Raw genomic sequence first — 21,750 nt, 5'->3', positions numbered from 1 at the left:
TTCATTGCAGTGCGCAGGCCTCTCACTATCGTGGCCTCTCTTGTTGTAGAGCACAGGCTCCAGATGCGCAGGCTCAGTAGTTGTGGCTCACGGGCCTAGTTGCTCCGTGGCATGTGGGATCTTCCCAGACCAGGGCTCGAACCCGTGTCCCCTGCATTAGCAGGCAGATTCTCAACCACTGTGCCACCAGGGAAGCCCCTACATCAGAGCATTTTACCATAAACTATCTTCACTGCCAATTCATATGGGTGTGAATTCTTTCATAATCTTATATAACCACACTAGCTAATCTAGTAACCATTTCTAGTATTCACAAACAATTGATAGATTACTTTAGACTGAGCAATAGATTTTTTTTTAACATCTTTATTGGAGTATAATTGCTTTACAATGGTGTGTTAGTTTCTGCTTTATAACAAAGTGAATCAGTTATACATATACATATGTTCCCATATCTCTTCCCTCTTGCATCAATAGATTTTTTTTTTTTTTTTTTTTTAATTTATTTATTTATTTATTTATTTTTGGCTGTGTTGGGTCCTCGTCTCTGTGCGAGGGCTTTCTCCAATTGCGGCGAGCGGGGGCCACCCCTCATCGCGGCGCGCGGGCCTCCCACCGTCGCGGCCCCTCCGCTGCCGAGCACAGGCTCCAGACGCGCAAGCTCAGCAGTTGTGGCTCAGGGCTCAGTTGCCCCGCGGCACGCGGGATCCTCCCAGACCAGGGCCCGAACCCAAGTCCCCTGCACTGGCAGGCAGATTCCCAACCACCGCGCCACCAGGGAAGCCCGCATCAATAGATTTTTAACTCAATGTGGCTTACACTAACAATTCTCCTCTAGAACACTTCTCCCTCAGGCCACCATTGACTTCCTAATAGACATAGCCTCTTTTCAGTCTCTACGGTCCTCGCTTCTTTTAGCATTTGCCACTGTGATCAATCCTTGAAAATCACGATCCGTGCTTTACTTTCTCTGAAACAGCTTCTACTTTGTCCTGGTTCTCCTACCTTTGCAATCTCTAAGTGTCTTCACTGGCAACCTGAAACAACAGTATCCCCAGAGATCTATTCTCAGTTTTCTTATCTTGACGCTACACACTCTCCTTAGCTTTTAACTATCACCTATATGCTGACACATCTCAAATCTCAATCTTGACTTATTTCCTGAGCTCTAGGAGCTTATTTCGAATAATCTATTGAACTTCTCCATCTTGATGTTTCTTACACAATTCAACCTCCAAATAGTTAAGAGAAAATAAAAAACTTGGTCCTTTCACCATCTGTATTTCTGTTAAAGCCATCAACACTGTACAAGCAAGGAACTATGAAGCCATTCTTATCTCTTCCCTTTCTCTACACACCTAAATTATTCATTCTTCTTCTAAATCTTATATCTAAGCCTCTGCTCCACCGCCACTGGTATTAGTTAAGTCTTAGAACACACTATCTCTAATCTAAAAAAGTAGGTACCAAACACGAATTTTAAAAGATACATGCACCCCGATGTTCATAGCAGCAGTATTTGCAATAGCCAAGACATGGAATCAACCCAAGTGCCCATCAACAGATGAATGGATAAAGATGTGGTGTATGTGTGTATACACACACACACACACACACACACACACACACACACACACACAGAGAATGGAATATTACTCAGCCATTAAAAAGAATGAAATTCTGCCATTTGCAGCAACATGAATGGACCTAGAGAATATTACGCTTAGTGAAATAAGTCAGAGAAAGACAAATACTGTATGATATCACTTACATGTGTAATCTTAAAAATAATACAAATGAATGTATATGCAAAACAGAAACAGACTCACAGCTATAGAAAACAAACTTCAGTTACCAAAGGGGAGTGAAGAGGGGGGAGAAACAAATTAGGGCTATGGGATTAACAGATATAAACTACTATGTATAAAATAGATAAGCAACAAGGATATATTACATAGCACAGGGAATTATAGCCATTATCCTGTAATAACTTATAATGAAGTATAATCTGCAAAAATACTGAATCACTATGCTATACACCTGAAACTAATATTATAAATCAACTATACTACAAATTAAAAAAAATAGGGGACTTCTCTGGTGGTCCAGTGGTTAAGAATCCCTCTTCCAATGTAGGGGATGCGGGTTCAATCCCTGGTCGGGGAACTAAGATCCCACATGCCGCGGGGCAACTGAGCCCACGAGCCACAACTAGACAGAAGCCCGCGCACCGCAACAAAAGATCCCGTGTGCTGCAACTAAGACCCAACGCAGCCAATAAATAAATATTAAAAAAAAATAGTATTAGAGGTGCTAGCGGCTATGCTGGAGTATGAGAAAAAATGGTTGGAAGTATTTATATTTAATTTTCATCTAACAATTACAAATTGAGATGGACTAAAATTCATGAATAGGGATTGATACTGGTATCCTCATTTAGTCCACATCAGATGATCAGGTGTAACATATGTAAGTACACAAAGAATCCAAAGAGAATAATGGGAGTTCTGCAACGTAAGAGTTAACAGTGGAACTCCCACTCATTCATTCATTTTCAGCATGTTGTAACTTATTTCCGTTCAAGTGTGTGGCACATATTCTATCAGGTTTTGGTACAGTAATCAGAACACGTCAAATTACTAAATCTATTCTTAAATATTAAAAATTAAAAATTATTTCAAAATATTGTTTCCCACCTTTAATTTTTCTATAGTTATGCAATGTTAGAATAGTAGTACATGTCCATAAATTTAAAAATTTTAAATGTGTGTGTGTATATATATATCTATATATATCTATATAGATATATATAGATATATTTATCTATTTATTATTGAATGCATGGGTAAATATGTTTTAGCTAATAGGGATGCATGATCAAAAGTTTGAAGACTACTGCAATCGCCTTCCAAATGTTCTCCAGGACTCTGGTCTTTTCTCTTCTCTAATTCATTCTCCCCACTGCCATTAGAAATGCTTTTTTTTTTTTTTTTGGCTGCATCATGCCACTTGCAGGATCTTAGTTCCCCGACCAGGGATTGAACCTACTCCCTTGGCAGTGAAAGCATGGAGTCCTAACCATTGGACCGCCAGGGAATTCCCTAGAAATGCTTTTACAGAACCCTCCTACATTGTTAGTGGGAATGTATATTGGTGCAGTCACTATGGAGAATAGCATAGAGGTTCCTCAAAAATCTAAAAACAGAGTCGCCATATGATCTGGCAATCCCACTCCTGGGCATATACCCAGACAAAACTATAATTCGAACAGATACACGCACCCCTATGTTCACAGCAGCACTATTTACAATAGCCAAGACATGGATACAACCTAAATGTCCATCGACAGATGAATGGATAAAGAAGATGTGGTATATATACAATGGAATATTACTAAGCCATTAAAAAGAATGAAATAATGCCATTTGCAGCTACATGGATGGACCTAGATATTATCACACTAAGCGAAGTAAGTCAGAAAGAGAAAGACAAATACCATATGATATCACTTATACATGGAATCTAAAATATGACACATATGGGAATTCCCTGACAGTCCAGTGGTTAGGACTCCGCGCTTTCACTGCCGAGGGCCTAGGTTCAATCCCTGGTCGGGGAACTAAGATCCCACAAGCTGCGTGGTATGGCAAAAAAAAAAAAAAAAAAAAGACACATATGAACTTATCCACGAAACAGAAACAGACTCACAGACATAGAGAACAGACTTGTGGTTGCCAAGGGGGAGGGCGGAGGGGAGGGCTGGATCGGAGTTCGGGACTAGCAGACGCAAACTATTATATATAGAATAGATAAACAACAAGGTCCTACTGTATAGCACAGGGAACTATATTCAGTACTCTGTAATAAACCATAATGGAAAAGAAGATGAAAAAGAATGAATACATACACACACACACACACATAAAAAAAACTGAATCACTTTGCTGAGCACCAGAAACTAACACAACATTGTAACTCAACTATGATTCAATTAAAAAAAAAAAAACACTGAAAAGAAAGAAAGAAATGCTTTTAAATATAGGTGTTCCTCATTTGCTCAAAAGCCTCCAGTGGCTCTCTACTCTTTCTGAATTCACAAGCCTTAGCATGGATTTAAGATCCTTTATAACCTACTTGCTGGCCAACTTTTTCAGACTCTAGCTACTCTATTTATACTGGCCTATTTCTGTTACATAAACATGTCATACCTTTGCTCATGCTCTCTCTCTATGGATTATTCTTTCCCCTAGTCCACTGGGTAACTATTCAGCTCAGGTAACAATGTCATGTACCCTATCTTCCTCGCTAACCAAAAGCAGCAATCATTACTCTTTTATCACAGCACATACTGCACATCTCACAGAACTTGTCACTCTATACAGACTATATAATCCTTGGCAGGAATCATGTCTTATTTATCTTGTTATCTCCAGAACTTAGCACAGTGCCTGACACAAACAGGGGCACAATAAGTTAAACAGTTAATGAAAACATAGAGAAGATTTTAAAAATGATCTTTTTAAAAGTTACTGCAGGCTTTAGAATTATAGTTCTAGTCAGGATCCATATATCCTGAAATCTAGTACTAATAGCATTCTGCTTTGGTACAATAATATGGTACATTCAGATAACTGCTTTAAATTAATTTAACTCAGCCTAAGGAAAAAAATGGAGCATACTAGAAGTAAACAAGTCAAGGCACATCCTACAATGGAATACTATACAGCTGTTATTGTAATTTAAATCTACACAGATAGATAGATATTAGGAATAAAGCCTACCTACTAGTCCCTGATGTTTAGACATATATTTATTTATAAGAGTATCTTTGAATTTCAAATATATTGTAGGAATATTAGCCAAAAGGTTAATTTCTACTGAGTAATTTATTTAAATGCTACTTTAAAAGAATTTTGAGATTTGAAATAATCACCATCTATTAACTTTCCTATCTTCCAAGTGACTAACAACTAACAAGGAAAATAAAACTTGCTTTTTCTTAACTGACATATTTTGCATGATATAGTTTCCCCAAGATAGCTAAACATTCAAAACTATACCATTTGATTTTCACTGGCAGTGTTTTCTGGTGTATGTCTTCTAAACCATTTTAATCAGAAGTATACCCCTCTACAGATAAGACACCAAAAGAACAGCTGGCAAAAGAAAAAAATAATTGGACTTCATCAAAATGAAAAATGTTTGTGTTTCAGAGGATACCATCAAGAAAGTGAAAAGGCAGCACAAGGAATATAGCCAATATTTTATAATAACTTTGTATGGAATATAATCTATTAAATATCAAATCACTATTTTGTATACCTGAAACTAATAATATAATATTGTAAATAAACTATATTTCAATTAAAAGAAAAAAGAAAAAAATTTTTAAAAGGAAGTAAAAAGGCATGGTGCAGAAAGGGAGAAAATTTTTGCAAATCATCTTATCTGATAAGGTATAAAGAACTCCTACAACTCAGTAATGAAAAGGCAAATGATCCAATTTAAAAATGGGCAAAAGACCTGAATAGACATTTCTCTGAAAATATACAAATAGCCAATAAGTGCACAAAAATATGGTCAATATCACTAGCCATCAGGGAAATGCAAATCAAAGTAACAATGAAATACTACTTAACACTCACTATGATGGCTATAATCAAAAAGACAGATAACAAATGTTAATGAGGATGTAGACAAACTGGAATCACCACACACTGCTAATGGAAATGTAAAATGATGCAGCCACTTTAGAAAAGAGTCTGGCAGTTCCTCAAAAGGTTAAACATAGAGTTACCATATGATTCCCCTCTTGGGTATACACTCAAGAGAAATGAAAACACGTCCCACACAAAATTCTGTACATGAACGTGCATAGCAGCATAATTCTTAAGAGCCAAAATGTGCAAACAACTCACATGTCCATCAACTGATGAACTGATACACAAAATATCCATACAATGGAATATCATTAAGCAATAAAAAGGAATGAAGTACTAATACATGTTACAACATTATGTGAAAACGTGAAATGAAAGAGGTCAGTCACACAGAAGGCCACATATTGTATGATTCTATTTATATTTAAATGTCCAGAAAAGGCAAATCTACAGAGACAGAAAGTAGATTAGTGTTGGGCAGGGACTGCAGGGAGGGAGGCAATGGGGAGTGACTGCTAGTGAGTATGGGATTTCTTTGGGGGAGGACAAAATGTTCTAAAGTATGACTGCAGTGACAGTTGTACATTATCACTGTGAACATACTAAATGCCACTGAATTGCACACTTTAAATGAGTGAATCGTGTAGTATGTGAATTTTATATCAATAAGGATGTTATTTAAAAAAAGAATGTCCTGTACTTCCCTGGTGGCGCAGTGGTTGAGAGTCCGCCTGCCAATGCAGGGGACACGGGTTCGATCCCTAGTCCGGGAAGATCTCACATGCCGTGGAGCAACTAAGCCCGCGAGCCACAACTACTGAGCCCGTGCACCTAGAGGCCGTGCTCTGCAACAAGAGAAGCCAGCGCAATGAGAAGCCCACGCACCGCAACGAAGACTCAAAGCAGCCAAAAAAAAGAAAAGAAAACAAACAAACAAAAAACCCCAATGTGTTAAAAAGAAAAAAAGAATATCCCTTTCTTGCACACTACCCTGTTATAACACTATGCCAATAATATTCCTAATAACAGTAGAAGAGAGTTTCTTCAAACACTCTGACTTGCTATTTCTATTTAAAAGCCAAAATCATATCAATATAGATTTTTTTCCTTCTAAGATTCAATCATTAGAATTACATTACATCCATATGCACTATGCACAAACATTCAGCACTATGTCATTAATCATAATAGAATAGTAACAGCAATCATACTAGTACAATGATTATAAGATAATGCTTAATTTGTAAAAGAAAATTAAACCAAAACTTCGATCACAGTCTATTACCAACTATTTCAACATTCCTTCAAATCTTTATGCAAGGAGATCTTGCATTTATAATCATGCTGCATACACAACTTTCCCCATCTATTTCACTATTTAACAATTTTGAATAAATATGGAACAGTCTATTCATGGTTTATCCTCATATATATTTAGTAGTTGTACAAACTAGCATAAAAATCTCAAGTTACAGATTTTATACTTCAGGTCATAATATTTCTAGAAATTAATTTTTAGTTATTAAGACCATTCACTTGTTAAAAAAAACTAGAAACATCTGAAATCTGCTTTACATGCTCTTTTAACTAATGATGATTTTATAATCAAATAATTACATAGGGAAAAAAAGAAACACACAGACGCACACTCCCCAAAGAAGTGAGGAAAGGATAAAAAAAGCAACAGACAGAAAGTCTAAAGTAGAAAAATTGACTCACAAGATGATTCACAAGCATTTCCTGGATATTTTGTCCAAGAAAACTCTTCTGACTAAAGTGGAAACTTGTTTGGCTGCAATACATCATTCTACTATTATGATTAATGCCACAGTGCCAAATATTTGAGCATGTGGCATATGGACAAGAGAAACCTCATATGTGTTGATTTAAATACTGCTGCATTTTGGCCCATAACTGTTTAGTTCATATTGAAAAGGAATTGTAAAGTTCTATTTAGTTTCTTCTAACTTCTAGAATTCTAGTTGTTGAAGTGTAAGAACTGAACCAATTTAGGAAGCCCACCAACAATTTTAACTGACTAGTTACATGATATTTCAAAAATTGAAGACAAAAGCTAGTCTTTTGAAGAAAATAAAGGGAATAAGCTTTGTGGATATTGACATAAAATTAAATCAATATTATTCACAAAGTATAAAGTTGGTTAACGCCAATTTTAGAGTCCCAAGAAAGTCCTATAGCTCCTATCAAAACTCAAATAAAAGGTACACGATAAAAAAAATTTCCATCTGGGAACATCTAAATTACAGATCCTTTACTCCTACTGACCAATAACGTAAGAAGACATAGCAACATAAAGATGAAATACAATTAGGGATGCCAAAAGGACTGTAAGTTAAAACCAGAATGTACCACACTAATTTATTATATACATTTTCCTCCCAAACTTAACCAACATGTTGAGCATCTACGTGTGAAACTCTATGGTACGCAACTTCATATACACACATATAACATGTGATTATTCCTCTACCAAAAAAAAGGTAGGAAAAAGAACAAACCTAATAAGCAATTTTGTTCTTTTTTACCCAACGTTTTTGCCAATGCCCTAGTCCCTCATAACTCATCTGAAATACTAAAAAAAACTTCAATTGACATCCTTCTAAGTCCTAAGCCTCCAACTCCTACCACTTCCTCAATTCCATCCCATTTTGTCTTCAAGTGATTTTGTTTTTCTAACATTTTCATCATATAATTTTCCTATTCAATAAATAATGTATAAGAATTCTTCACTATATACTGCTAAAGTTAGGGGCAATTTTTTCAGGCAGGGCAAGGTGGAGAGGCAATAATAAGGAATTCAGCTAAGAAATATCTGCCTTAGACATTCTATCAGTTAAGAGATTTCCTTAGATTAATAAATGCCTTTTAAAAATGTAAACATCTACCAGAAAGGTCAGAATTATCCTTCATTCAAATTTACACATTAACACCCCAGTTCTGAGAAACAAGAAAAAGGGAATTTGAGAGTGCAGCATGAGACAGTTGGTCCCTGTAAGCCCAAAGACAGACAAAAGAGAAGGACACTAACATAAAGACTAACCTATATATCCTAGGAGAGAAGGGTAGGGCACTGAAAATCCATATCCAGGCATACAAAGCCCTCTATAATGTCCAGTTCTCTTTCCTGTCTCCCACCAACACACTCATCCCATTTTACTTTTATAAGCATTTCATTCATTTTACTGAGTATTTATTATGTGTCAATCATTGAGCTAAGATCAGGGCTACAAAGATGATAAAGAATATTACTTTTCATGAAGAGGTTATACTGAGAGAAGAGGGTAACAAATAACGCACTAAAAATACTGTAACGAAAGTGTACACCAACCAAGTACTACAAGGTCATAGTAGAATGAACTACCATCTGGCCTTTCGGCTGGAACCACCATCTTCCAATAATTCATCAAAATGACCAACACAAAGGGAAGGAGGAGGGGTACTTGCTATATGTTCTCTAGGCCTTTTAGAAAACACGGAGTTGTTCCTTTGGCCACATACATGCGAATCAAGAAGAAAGTGATATTGTAGATATCAAGCGAATGGGCACTGTTCCATAAGGAATGCCCCACAAATGTTACCATGGCAAAACTGGAAGAGTCTACAGTGTTACCTAGCACAATGTTGGCATCGTTGTAAACAAACAAGTTAAGGGCAAGATTCTTGCCAAGAGAATTAATGTGCCTATCAAGCACATTAAGCACTCTAAAAGCCAAGATAGCTTCCTGAAGTGTGTGAAGGAAAACGATCAGAAAAAGAAGGAAGCCAAAGAGAAAGGTACTTGGGTTCAGCTGAAGCGCCAGCCTGCTCCACCCAGAGAAGCACACTTCGTGAGAACCAGTGGAAAGGAGCCTGAACTCTTGGAGCCCATTACCTATGAATTCATGGCATGATGGGTGTAAAGAAAATAAAAGACCTGGACTGTACATATGTTTCTCTTAATTGAGTAGAAGTGTTGTGTCCCTTCTCCCAAAGAAATATTTAAAGCACATTTTAACTGTGTCCGAATTCAGTGGGTGATGTCTTTACTTTTCAAATTTAGTTGTTTTTCTTCCTGAAAGATGTGAGGTAATTTGTTGTGCAATATACTCCACTGGTTAATAAACTGTCAAATATTATTTGTAAAAAAGAAAAAGAAAAAAAGAATGAACTACCGTCTAGACTATGGAGTTCAAAATGTTTGTCCTGAAAAATAATAGAAGTTTGCCAGATAGGTAAGGGCAGAGAGGGCATTCCAGGTAGGAGTTGCAGAATATGAAAAAAGATAAAGGTTAGAGCCAAACTAAGAAAGGTATGCTATAGTAAATTTGGGATGTTATTCTGTAGGCAATAGGGAGCTGAATACATTTTAAAGTAGGGGAGTGATATAATCAGATTTCTTATTTAAAAGAATAACTACGCCAGAAGTATGGATACTTAACGAGAATGGGGAGAGAAAGAAATGTTAGGGGAGACCAATTTGAAGATCATTACAATAGTCTAGATAACAAATAAGGGTCTGAAACCAAGGTGGTAGCAGTATGGATGGAGAGGGGCCAAATTAGGGAATCATTTTTGAAACAGAAGCAATAGGACTTGATAACCAGCAGGAGGAAAAAGAAGGTCTAGTTTGGGAATTTAGGTAGAGGAAAAGAATATAGTAGTATGAGCGGAGTGTGGGGATGGGGATTGAGAGAATAAGTTGTTTTGACCTGTGTTTGAAGCACTTTATAGATATTCAGGTGTCAAGTCTGAAGCTCAGGAAAGAGGTGGAGGCTACAGCAAGATTAGGAAGTCATGTACTCATAGATGGTAGCTTATTGTAGTACCTGACCAGAACCTCCACCTTAAGCCTGGCTTAGGCTCACTAAACCTGGTGCTTCTCAACTGTTGTACCTTTGTTACTGCTGCCTTATCTTTAAAAAAAAAAAAAAAAAGTGTTCTCTTTACTACACGATTTGCAATTCTACCAACTGTTTAGATTAGCCCAATTCCTTTCCTTCTTGCTTTACAAATATTTCTTAATGACTATCAAGTCAGGATTCTGGAGTGCTGGTCTCACCTTTGCTACTAGAAATGTGTGTTGTTGAGTAAGCCTCTCAACCTTTCTGGATTTCAGCTACAAAAAAAGGTATCAGGAAAAAAAAAAAAGGCATCAGATTAGTTGATATCTTAGATTCCTCCACTTGTAATACTCCACAACTTGCTTCCTGACCTCAGAAAGAACTCTTTGTTACATGTTAATTATAACACTCATATGATGGTTTTCTTTCATATGTTATTACAAAGTCTCTTAGTGCTCCTTCACTTCATATTTCTTATGTGTCTTATCTCTTCTACTAAATTACAAATTTCTTGACAGCAATAAATCTATGTTTTAAATGAAGGCTCTTAATAATAATACTTACTGAGTAAGAAAAGGTTGGGGTATTTGATAGTACAAACTAAAAGGCTAAGTTGAACATCATTGTTTTCTAAATGTTTTGTCCATAAGTCTTTCTTTTTTTTTAAACCCTCCTTTGTGGTGTACACCACATCATAAATTCCTTTTCTGTTCCTGTATCATCTAAACCACATCCATATCCATAGTATTTGGGGGAAGTGAAAGAAGCTTATTGAAAGCAGATTGATAAATCTTTATATATCATATATACTTGTTCCTATAAAAGAGTAGGGAACAGTTAGGAGTTGAGGATCAGGAGAACAGAAGGCATGAAACCATGACAACCACCATCATCTTAAAGGGAACATCACGAAAGGGGTAAATAAGGTCGAGGTGGGGTGGGGAGAAAAAAGAAAGCACCAATAAATATTACCTAATAGCAAAGGAAAAAATGCTCAGTCTGATTTCAAGAGCACATAAAAATGACTTGCACCTTTTCTATTATCACAGAGAAAACATATGAATTTACGTTATAATGGAAAAATTTCAAGGCTGTTTGTAGATTTTTCCCATCATCACACCTCTGAAGTACAGTCAATTTCAAAGCAAATTACCATCTGTTCTTGGTCAAACTGTTAGACATTATCATTGCTATTTAGATACACAAGATAAACATAATTTCTAAAGCAAAGACAAATACCAAAAGCAAAAGATCTCTGAATTCTTACCTGTTCACTCTTCTAGGACACTTGTCTGGTTTAATATCTACCTCATAGAGGTAGACATCGATCTTTGGAATTTCAACTTGAAAACAGTTAGCCAGCAATTTAATGGGTTTGCCCATGGTGCCATAGCCAGGTCTTCTGGGCACCATGAGTAGGGGCTGGGCCCCAACGGGTCCTGCCAGGAAAGGGGAAAAAAAAGAGAGAAACACTCTTACAAGCTGCATTTAATAATCCTGTCAACCAGAGTAAGTTAGAATTTTAAGTACAGTTGATAATGCTTGAAGCCTAGTGCTGAAAGATGACATCGTTTCTAACACCAATTTCTTTCACCCCACTTTACTTTCCTCATTAAAACAAACATAAAAAGAAACAAAAGCTGGGTACCTCTGGAAAATTGTTTTGGAAGGGGTAGAAAGGAGCACACAAACCCAGGTGAGCATAAACAAAGCACAAATTGTATCCAAAAAGTATGCAACCAATAGCAAAGTAAACTTAAAGAAGGGTAAGAGCAAATGAACAAAATAAAAAACAATATGCAATAAAAAGGATCAACAAAGCACAAAATCAATTATTGGAAAAGATAACTAAAATTGATAAATTCCAGTGATTTTTATAACAGAAGAAAAAAAGGCTTAAGTAACCAATATAAACGGAAAAAAAAGTATCAATATCACTACAGATACAGAAGACATTACAAACATTGTTAATAAATTTGAAAGTTTGATGAAATAGACTAAGTCCTAGAAAGACACAGCTTACTGGTATACAAAAGCATATAAAATTTGAAAAGTTCTCTTTTCAAATAAAATAAAATGTAAAATGGTGCAGCTGTTTTGGAAAACAGTACAGTGGTTCCTCAAAACATTAAAAATAGAATTACCATACGATCCAGTAGATCCATGATCTACTTCTGGGTATAAACCCAAAAGAATTGAAACCAGGGTATTGAAAAGGTAATTATACACCTATGCTCATAGCAGTACTATTCACAATAGACGAAAGGTGGAAGCAACCTAAGTGTCCACTGATGCATGAATGGATAAGAAAAATCTGGTATATACCTATAATGGGACATCAATCAGCCTTAAAAAGGAAGGAAATTCTGACACATGCTACAACATAGATGAAACTTGTAGAGGTCATGCTAAGCGAAATAAGCCAGTCACAATAAGACACTGTATGATTCCACTTCTACCTAGAGTAGTCATATTCATAGAGACAAAGCAGAAGGGCGGTTGCCAGGGGCTGGGGGAAAAGGTAGAAAAAGGAATTGTTGCTTAATGAGTATAGTTTCAGTTTTGCAAAATGAAAAGAGTTCTGGCGATTGGTTGCACAACAATGTGAATGTACTTAAATACTACTAAATTGTACACTTAAAAATTGCTAAGATATCAAATTTAATGTTATATATATTTTATCACAGTTAAGAAAAAAACAAACCCTAGGTGATATCTAGCATTAAGTTTTTGAAGCTCAAAATGTTGTAGCTTTGTTAAACAAAATTCAAACAATAAATTCAGTTAGTAAATTAGTAACTATTATCTAAAGGAATTTACATTTAAAATATCTGAAAAGTCCTGTAACTATCTGAAAAAATTAAATATTCATACACATGCACACACTAAAAAATTCCAGATCCAGATGGCGTCACTAGAGAATTATACCAAACATTTAAGGAAAGAAATAATACTAATCTTAAACAAATTCTTCCAGAGAATAGGAAAAAAGATAATTAACAACTTTTCTTCACTGTGGATTAAAGTGCTACCTGCATCACTTATTTTTAAATTTTGTTTTCATATATTTGTAAGATCTTTTCTGAGGGCATAATCTTTCCTGCTATCCTAAACTGAGATAGGTAATAATGAGTAATTGTAGACTAGGTCATAGTTCTGGCTCTGCCATTTATCTAACCACTTGACCTTTGTTAAATATTAATAGCCCTGAAATTCTATTTCCTGATCTATAAAATGGAAATAATACCTAATCTGCCTCTTTCTTATGAATCCTGTCAGGATAAAATCAGAACATGAACAACAGATAAAATTTATCAAGCTCTTACCAAACCTTGTAATAATTTTTTTTAAACTATTGAAGTATAGTTGATTTACATTGTTGTGTTTAATTTCTGCTGTACAGCAAAGTGACTCAGTTATACATATATATTCTTTTTCATATTCTTTTCCAATATGGTTTATCACAGGATATTGAATATAGTTCCCTGTGCTATACAGTAGGACCTTGTTGTTTATCCATCTGATATATAATAGTTTACACCTGCTAATCCCAAACTCCCAGTCCTTCCCTCCCCAACCCCGCCTCTCCCTTGGCAAGCACAAATCTGTTCTCTCTCTCTGTAGTCTGTTTCTGTTTCATAGATATGTTCATTTGTGTCATACTTTAGGTTCCACATATAAATGATATCATATGGTATTTGTCTTTCTCTTTCTGACTTACTTCGCTTAGTATGATAATCTCTAGGTCCATCCATGTTGCTGCAAATGACATTATTTTATTCTTTTTAATGGCTGAGTAATATTCCATTGTGTACATATACCACATCTTCTTTATCCATTCATCTGTTGATGGACATTTAGGCTGTTTCCATGTCTTGGCTATTGTAAATAGTGCTGCTATGAACATAGGGGTGCATGTAGCTTTTCGAATTACAGTTTTGTCTGGGTATATGCCCAGGAGTGGGATTGCTGGATCATATGGCAACTCTATTTTTAGTTTTTTGAGGAACCTCCATACTGTTTTCCATAGTAGCTGCACCAATTTACATTCCCACCAACAGTGTAGGAGGGTTCCTTTTTCTCCACACACTCCAGCATTTATTATTTATAGATCTGATGATGGTCATTCTGACAGTGATACCTCACTGTATAGTTTTTTTTTTTTTCTCTCACTGTAGTTTTGATTTTCATTTTTCTAATAATTAGCGATGTGGAACATCTTTTCATGTTCCTGTTGGCCATCTTTATGTCTTCTTTGGAGAAATGTCTATTTAGGTCTTCTGCCCACTTTTTTTAGTGGGTTGTTTGGTTTTTTTTGGTCATTGAATTGTAGGAGCTGTTTGTATATTTTGGAAATTAAGCCCTTGTTGGTCGCATCACTTGCAAATATTTTTCTCCCAGTCCGTAGGATGCCTTTTCATTTTGTTTATGGTTTCCTTTGCTGTGCAAAACCTTATAAGTTTGATTATAAATCATACCAATGTTTTCTTAGGTCAGTCTCCCAAGGCAATAGAAATAAAAGCAAAAATAAACAAATGGAACCCCAAACTTTATAATGATTTTATAGATGAGGAAAACTGAAATGATTTGCCTAAAATTTCATAGCTAGTAAGTAGCAGAACTGGGATTGGAACCCATTCTGCTGTGCTCTCTATTTTGTTCCATTGATATACTTGTTTATCCTTTTGTCAATAATACACTGCCTCGATTATGATATTTTACAGTAAGTTTTGAAATCAGGTACTGTCAATCAGTTCTCTGACTTTCATCTCCTTTAATATCATGTAGCTGTTCTGGGTATTTTGCCTTTCCATATAAACTTTACAATCAGTTTGTCAATATCCACAAAATAACTTGCTGGGATTTTGTTTGGAATTGTGCTAAGTATATAAATCAAGTTGAGAAGAGCTGACATCTTTATACTGAGTTTTCCTATCCATGTATAATAAAATATCTCTATTTATTTAGATTTTCTTTGATTTCTTTGATTTTTTAAAATCAGAGTTTTGTAGTTTTCCTCACATAGATCTCGTATGTATTTTGTTAGATTTATACCTAAGTACTTCTTTCTTTTCTTTTTTTGGTGCTAATGTATAAGGCTACAATAATCGCGACAGTGTGGGTTTTCGTCAAAGAAGAGAAAAATACATCAGAGGAATACATAGCCCCAAAATTGAACCACACAGTCAACTGATCTTTGACAAAGGAGCAAAGGCAATTCAATGGAAAAAGGACAGTCTTTTCAAGCAATGGTGCTGATGAACAAGTGGATGGATATCCACATGCTAAAGGGGAAAAAAAAAAAAAAAAAAAGAATCCGGACACAGACCTAAAACTTTTTTCAAAAATTAACTCAGGGGGGACTTCCCTGGTGGCGCAGTGGTTAAGAATCCGCCTGCCAATGCAGGGGACAAGGGTTTGATCCCTGGTCTGGGAAGATCCCACATGCTTCGGAACAACTAAGCCCGTGCGCCACAACTACTGAGCCCGCGTGCCACAACTACTGAAGCCCACGCACCTAGAGCCCGTAATCCTCAACAGAAGCCACCGCAATGAGAAGTCTGCGCAAAGAGTAGCCCCTGCTCGCCGCAACTAGAGAAAGCCCATGCACCGTGAAGAAGACCCAACGAAGCCCAAAAATAAATAAATAAAATAAATAAATTTATAAAAATAAAATAAAGGGAAATAGTCTTCCAACTAGTGGTTGTGATACAGAATGTCTGATTTTCAGTAACCTATTCTTAATTATTCCATGCTCTTAAGAAGGCATTTTGTTCCATCTTATCCAGATTTTTAAGTTTTCTTTAGTGGAAGTTCTGAGACTAATAAAATAATCTGTCTACTCTACATGGAGAAAATTCTATAGCTATTTAACTACCTGCATTTTCATACAAATTGAGTGATCTGAGGACAGAGTTTATGAGTGACTCATATTTCTATCCCTAGCACTAAAGAGCACATCATATTAAGTCCCTTGTTCTGATTCCACGATTACAGAGCAACCTTCTGATTACTGTCTGTATACCCATATAGATGGCCGGAGGGAGATAAGTCGCTGACTAGTCAACATGAATCTTCTTTATGCTCTGGAAATAGTATTTTTCTTTGTAAATGATTAAATTGGCATTATGATTTCTATATTAGTTTCTTGTGAACTTAGTTAGCATCAATCAGTCCCTCAAGGTGATGATCAGCTCTGGATGCCTGAAAAAACCAAGCATCAGGATCTGCAAAGCTAGGGACCAGACTGTGGAGCACAGTGACCCTCTGTCATACTACCTCATAAATTTGTTTGAGTAATCTGAATCCCTTCCACTACATTTTCAAGTTTCATAGTAGCAAACACACTGTATATATATAAAATGTTATATTCTGTTCCCACTTAACATAGCATCATAAGCATATCTGTATTACTAAGGTCTTCATAATAATAATTTTAATGGTTATGTAATAATACATTAAGTTGATGAACTAAAACTGACCAGGTTCCACTCAAGAATATTTAGCTTGCTTCCAATGTTTCACTATTATAAATAGTGAAACATAAGCAGTTGTAGTGGATATTCACAGGATGGTATGCTAAACACAACCCCACCCTTTTCCTCCACCTACTGGCTATTCTCTTGAAAACTATACACTCTCTCAAGTACTATATGAATACCAGCAATTGATATGTTCTTACGTGAATCTGACACCACAACTGACTGGTCTAGGGATGGATACCAGAACCAAGAGAAAGTAATGAGCCTTCTCCCTGGGACTTTTTTTTTTGTTTTAACTTGGGACCTAAACAACAATCAGGTATTTCCTCTTCAGGGACTAAAGCTGTGAGATATAAAAGCTGTTAGAGATCAGGTGTTCTGATGTGTAGAAAAAGCCAATCAACAGTGAGAGGAAATGGAAGCTACATGTAGAGAGCTACAAATAGAGAGAAATCAAAATAAGAGATGGAGTAGTCTGATACCATGAGTTACTAGTTCCACCTGCTCCAGATGCAAGCTCAGCTGCAAACCTGTTCTTCCTATTCAACCTGCCTTGGATTCCATGAGCCAATAAACCCCTTTTGCTTAAATTAGTTTCAGTTGGATTTCTGTTATTTGCAACTAAAACTCTTAACTGATAAAAAGAGTAATTATGTTAATTACTTCAACTGAAGTATGGTCTCAAACCTGAGTTCAAATTCCAGATCTAATGACCAGGGGAAAGTCACAGCCTCTAAGACTCAGCTGCCTATTATTATTATTATTTTCATTTATAAGTGGGATCTTTTTTTTTTTAACATCTTTATTGGAGTATAACTGCTTTACAATGGTTAGTTTCTGCTTTATAACAAAGTGAATCAGCTATACGCACACATGTATCCCCATATCTCCTCCCTCTTGCGTTTCCCTCCCACCCTCCCTATCCCACCCCTCTAGGTGGTCACAAAGCACCAAGCTGATCTCCCTGTGCCATGCGGCTGCTTCCCACTAGCTATCTATTTTACATTTGGTAGTGTATTTTTTTTAATGATATTTAGACTGCACAACACAATGATTTGACATACCTGTGCACTGTGAAAAGATTCTCCCCATCAAGTTAATTAACTCATTCATCACTCCACATATTCACCTTTTTGGGGGGATGAGGGGGGACTTAGAACATTTAAGTTCTACTCTCTCAGCAAATTTCAATTATACAACAGTATTATCAACTATAGTCACTATATTATACACTAGATCCTCAGACCTTGTTTATCTTATAGTTCAAAGTTTGTACCCTTGTACCAACCTTTCCCTATTTCCCCCACTCCCTGGCAACCATTTTTCTACTGCTTCTGAGTTTGACTTTTTTTTTTTAGATTCCACATGTAAGTGATACCATGCAGTATTTGTCTTTGTCTTATTATACTTAGCATAGTGTCCTCCAGGCTCATCCATGTTGTCAGAAATAACAGGATTCCCTTCTTTTTTTAAGGTTGAGTAATATTCACTATGTGTATATGTGTGTGTGTGTGTGTGTGTGTGTGTGTGTGTGTGTGTATACACATATCACATTTTCTTAATTCATTCATCCGCTGATGGATACTTAAGATAGTCTCCATACCATGGCTATTGTGAATGCTGCAATGAACGTTAGAGTACAAATATCTCTTCAAGATAATGGTTTCGTTTCCTTCAGATATATACCCAGAAGTGGGATTGCTGGAATATATGGTAGCCCTATTCTTTTTTTTTTTTTTTTTAATATTGGAGTATAGTTGATTAACAATGTTGTGTTAGCTTCACGTGAACAGCAAAGTGATTCAGTTATACATATACATGTGTCTATTTTTTTCAAATTCTTTCCCCATCTAGGTTATTACAGAATATTGCGCAGAGGTCCCTGTGCTATACAGTAGGTCCTGTTGGTTATCTATTTTAAACACAGCAGTGTGTACATGTCAATCCCAAACTCCCAATCTATCTCTCCCCTCCACCCTTCCCCCCTGGTAAAGGAACATATGGTAGCTCTATTTTTAGTTTCTTGAGGAACCTCCATACAGTTTTCCATCGTGGCTGTACCAGTTTATGTTCCCACCAACAGTGTATAAGGCTTCTCTTTTCTCCACACTCACAACAGCATTTATCATTTTGTCTTTTTGATAAAAGTCATCCTAACAGGTATGAGGTTATATCTCACTGTGGTTTTGATTTGCATTTCCATGATGACTGGTGATGTTGAGCACCTTTTATGTACCAGTTGGCCATTTGTATGTCTTCTTTGGAAAAATGCCTATTCAGGTCCTTTGCCCATTTTATATTTTTAATAAATTTATCTATCTATCTATCTATTTATGGCTGCATTGGGTCTTCGTTGTTGGGTCTTCGTTGCTGTGCGGGCTTTCTCTACTTGCGGCGAGCGGGGGCTACTCTTCGTTGTGGTGAGCGGGCTTCTCATTGCAGTGGCTTCTCTTGTTGCAGAGCTCAGGCTCTAGGCGCGTGGGCTTTAGTAGTTGTGGCACGTGGGCTCAGTAGTTGTGGTTCGCGGGCTCTAGAGTGCAGGCTCAGTAGTTGTGGTGCACAGGCTTAGCTGCTCCGCCCTTTGCCCATTTTTTAATTGAGTTGGTTTTTTTGCTACTGAGTTGTAAGAGTTTCTTGTATATTTTGGATAGCAACCCTTTATCAGGTATGTGGTTTGCAAATATTTTCTCCCATTCTATAAGTTTCCTTTTAATTTTGTCAATGGTTTCCTTTGCTGAGCAGAAGCTTTTTAGTTTGATGCAGTCTCACCTGTTTATTTTTGCTTTTAGTTGCCTTTGCTTTTGGTATTAAATTTAAAAAATCATTGCCAAGACCAATGTCAAGGAGCTCACGTGCTATGTTTTCTTCTAGGAGTTTTATGGTTTCAGGTCTTCTGTTAAAGTCTTTGATCCATTTTAATTTTTATATATGGCATAAGTTGAGGTCTAGTTTCATTCTTTTGCATATGGCTATCCAGTTTGCCCAACACCATTTATTGGAGAGACTATCCTTTCCCCACTGTATAGTCTTTGCTCCTTTGTCAAAAACTAACTGACCATACATGCATGGGTTTATTTCTGGGCTCACATTGATCTATGTGCCTATTTTTATGCCAATACCACACTGTTTTGATATAACTTTATAATATAGTTTGAAATCAGGAAGTTTTCTTTGTTCATCTTTCTCAAGACTGCTTTAGCTATAGGGGGTCTTTTGTGGTTCCACATAAATTTTAGGATTGTTTTTTCTATTTCTGTAGAAAATGCCATTGCAATTTTTTTCTTTTTTTTTTGCCATTGCAATTTTGATAGGGACTGCACTGAATCTGTAGATCACTTTGGGTAGTGTGGACATTTAAACAATATTAATTCTTCCAATCCATGAGCACAGGATATCTTTCCATATAGTGAGTCTTCTTTGATTTCTTTCATCAATGTCTTATAGTTTTCAATGTGTAGATCTTTGACTTTCTTGGTTAAATTTATTCATAAGCATTTTATTGTTTTTGATGCTACCGTAAATGGGACTTTTAAAAAATTTATCTTTTTGATATTTAGTTTTTAGTGTATAGAAATGCAGTAGATTTTGGCTTTTTTGTTATGAATTTATTTATTTATTTATTTATTTATTTGGCTGCATCGGGTCTTAGTTGCAGCACGTGGGATCTTCGTTGAGGCATGTGGGATCTTTTGTTATGTTGCGTGGGCTTCTCTAGTTGTGGCATGCAGGCTCCAGAGCATGTGGACTCAGCAGTTGCAGCACGCAGGCTCTCTAGTTGTGGCGCGTGGGCGCTAGAGCGCACGGACTCAGTAGTTGTGGTGCGCAGGCTCAGGTGCCCCTCGGTATGTGGGATCTTAGTTCCCCGACCAGGGATCAAACCTGCGTCCCCTGCACTGGAAGGTGGATTCTTAACCACTGGACCACCAGGGAAGTCCCGAAATGCAATAGATTTTGTATATTGATTTTGTATCCCGCAACTCTACTAAATTCATTTATTACTTCTAACAGTTTTTCATGCAGTCTTTAGGGTTTTCTATATATAATAGCATGTCATCTGCAAATAGAGACAATTTTACTCCTTCCATTCCAATTCAGATGCTTTTTCTTTCTTTTTCTTGCCTAACTGTTCTGGCTAGGACTTCCAGCACTATTTGAATAAAAGTGTTGAGAGGAGGCTTCTTGTCTTGCTCCTGATCTCAGAGGAAAAGCTTTCAGCTTTTCACCACTGAGTATGATACTATCTGTGGGCTTTGTCATATATGGCCTTTCTTATGTTGAGGTACATTCAGTTACCTTATTTTAAAAATGAGATAAAATGACCTATACATTCTAGATGTGCCTGGCACAGAAGCCATTAAAAAAAGTAGTAGCTCTTCAATAAATATTAATACAAATAAACAGCTACAACATTTCACACAACTATGCTAAGTGAATTTCTCTGCATCAAGCACCTACTGTTTTACTTGGGGGAGTTAGAGAGGGAAAGTGGCATATAGAATTTTTTCCTTCAGATAAATTTCAAAAATAGACCTACCACGTCAAAGGATAGGAACAGAAACATGTTTCTGACTCTTGGTATTTACTACCAAACTGGCATATGAATGCATTACTATCACCAGATTTCTCTCCTATGCCCTCTCTAGCATTAGGCATTACAATTTTTAAAAACCTTTTATGTATTCAAAAAAATAACTTTCTGCTGTTTTATTTACATGTGATGACTATCAAGATTGGCTTAATAATAATGTTTTATTTTTCTATAACCCC

At 36.3% G+C, this 21,750-nt stretch overlaps 1 protein-coding gene and 1 pseudogene across 1 annotated transcript in view; one reads left to right on the top strand and one right to left on the bottom strand.

Annotated features, from left to right (window-relative positions):
• AGO3 (argonaute RISC catalytic component 3) overlaps window positions 1-21,750 on the bottom strand; it is a 117,566-nt gene that overhangs the window by 84,626 nt on the left and 11,190 nt on the right. Inside the window, exon 3 of the mRNA XM_068539502.1 lies at window positions 11,769-11,940. Coding sequence (XP_068395603.1) covers window positions 11,769-11,940 — 172 coding nt within the window. The remainder of the gene's footprint in view (window positions 1-11,768; window positions 11,941-21,750) is intronic.
• Window positions 9,087-9,571, top strand: LOC137760969 (large ribosomal subunit protein eL21-like; annotated as a pseudogene).

This window comes from Eschrichtius robustus, chromosome 3 (genome assembly GCF_028021215.1).
Source record: "Eschrichtius robustus isolate mEscRob2 chromosome 3, mEscRob2.pri, whole genome shotgun sequence".
NCBI lineage: Eukaryota > Metazoa > Chordata > Mammalia > Artiodactyla > Eschrichtiidae > Eschrichtius > Eschrichtius robustus.
The sequence above is the reverse complement of the archived record's forward strand: the minus strand, read 5'-3'. Positions and strand labels throughout refer to the sequence as shown.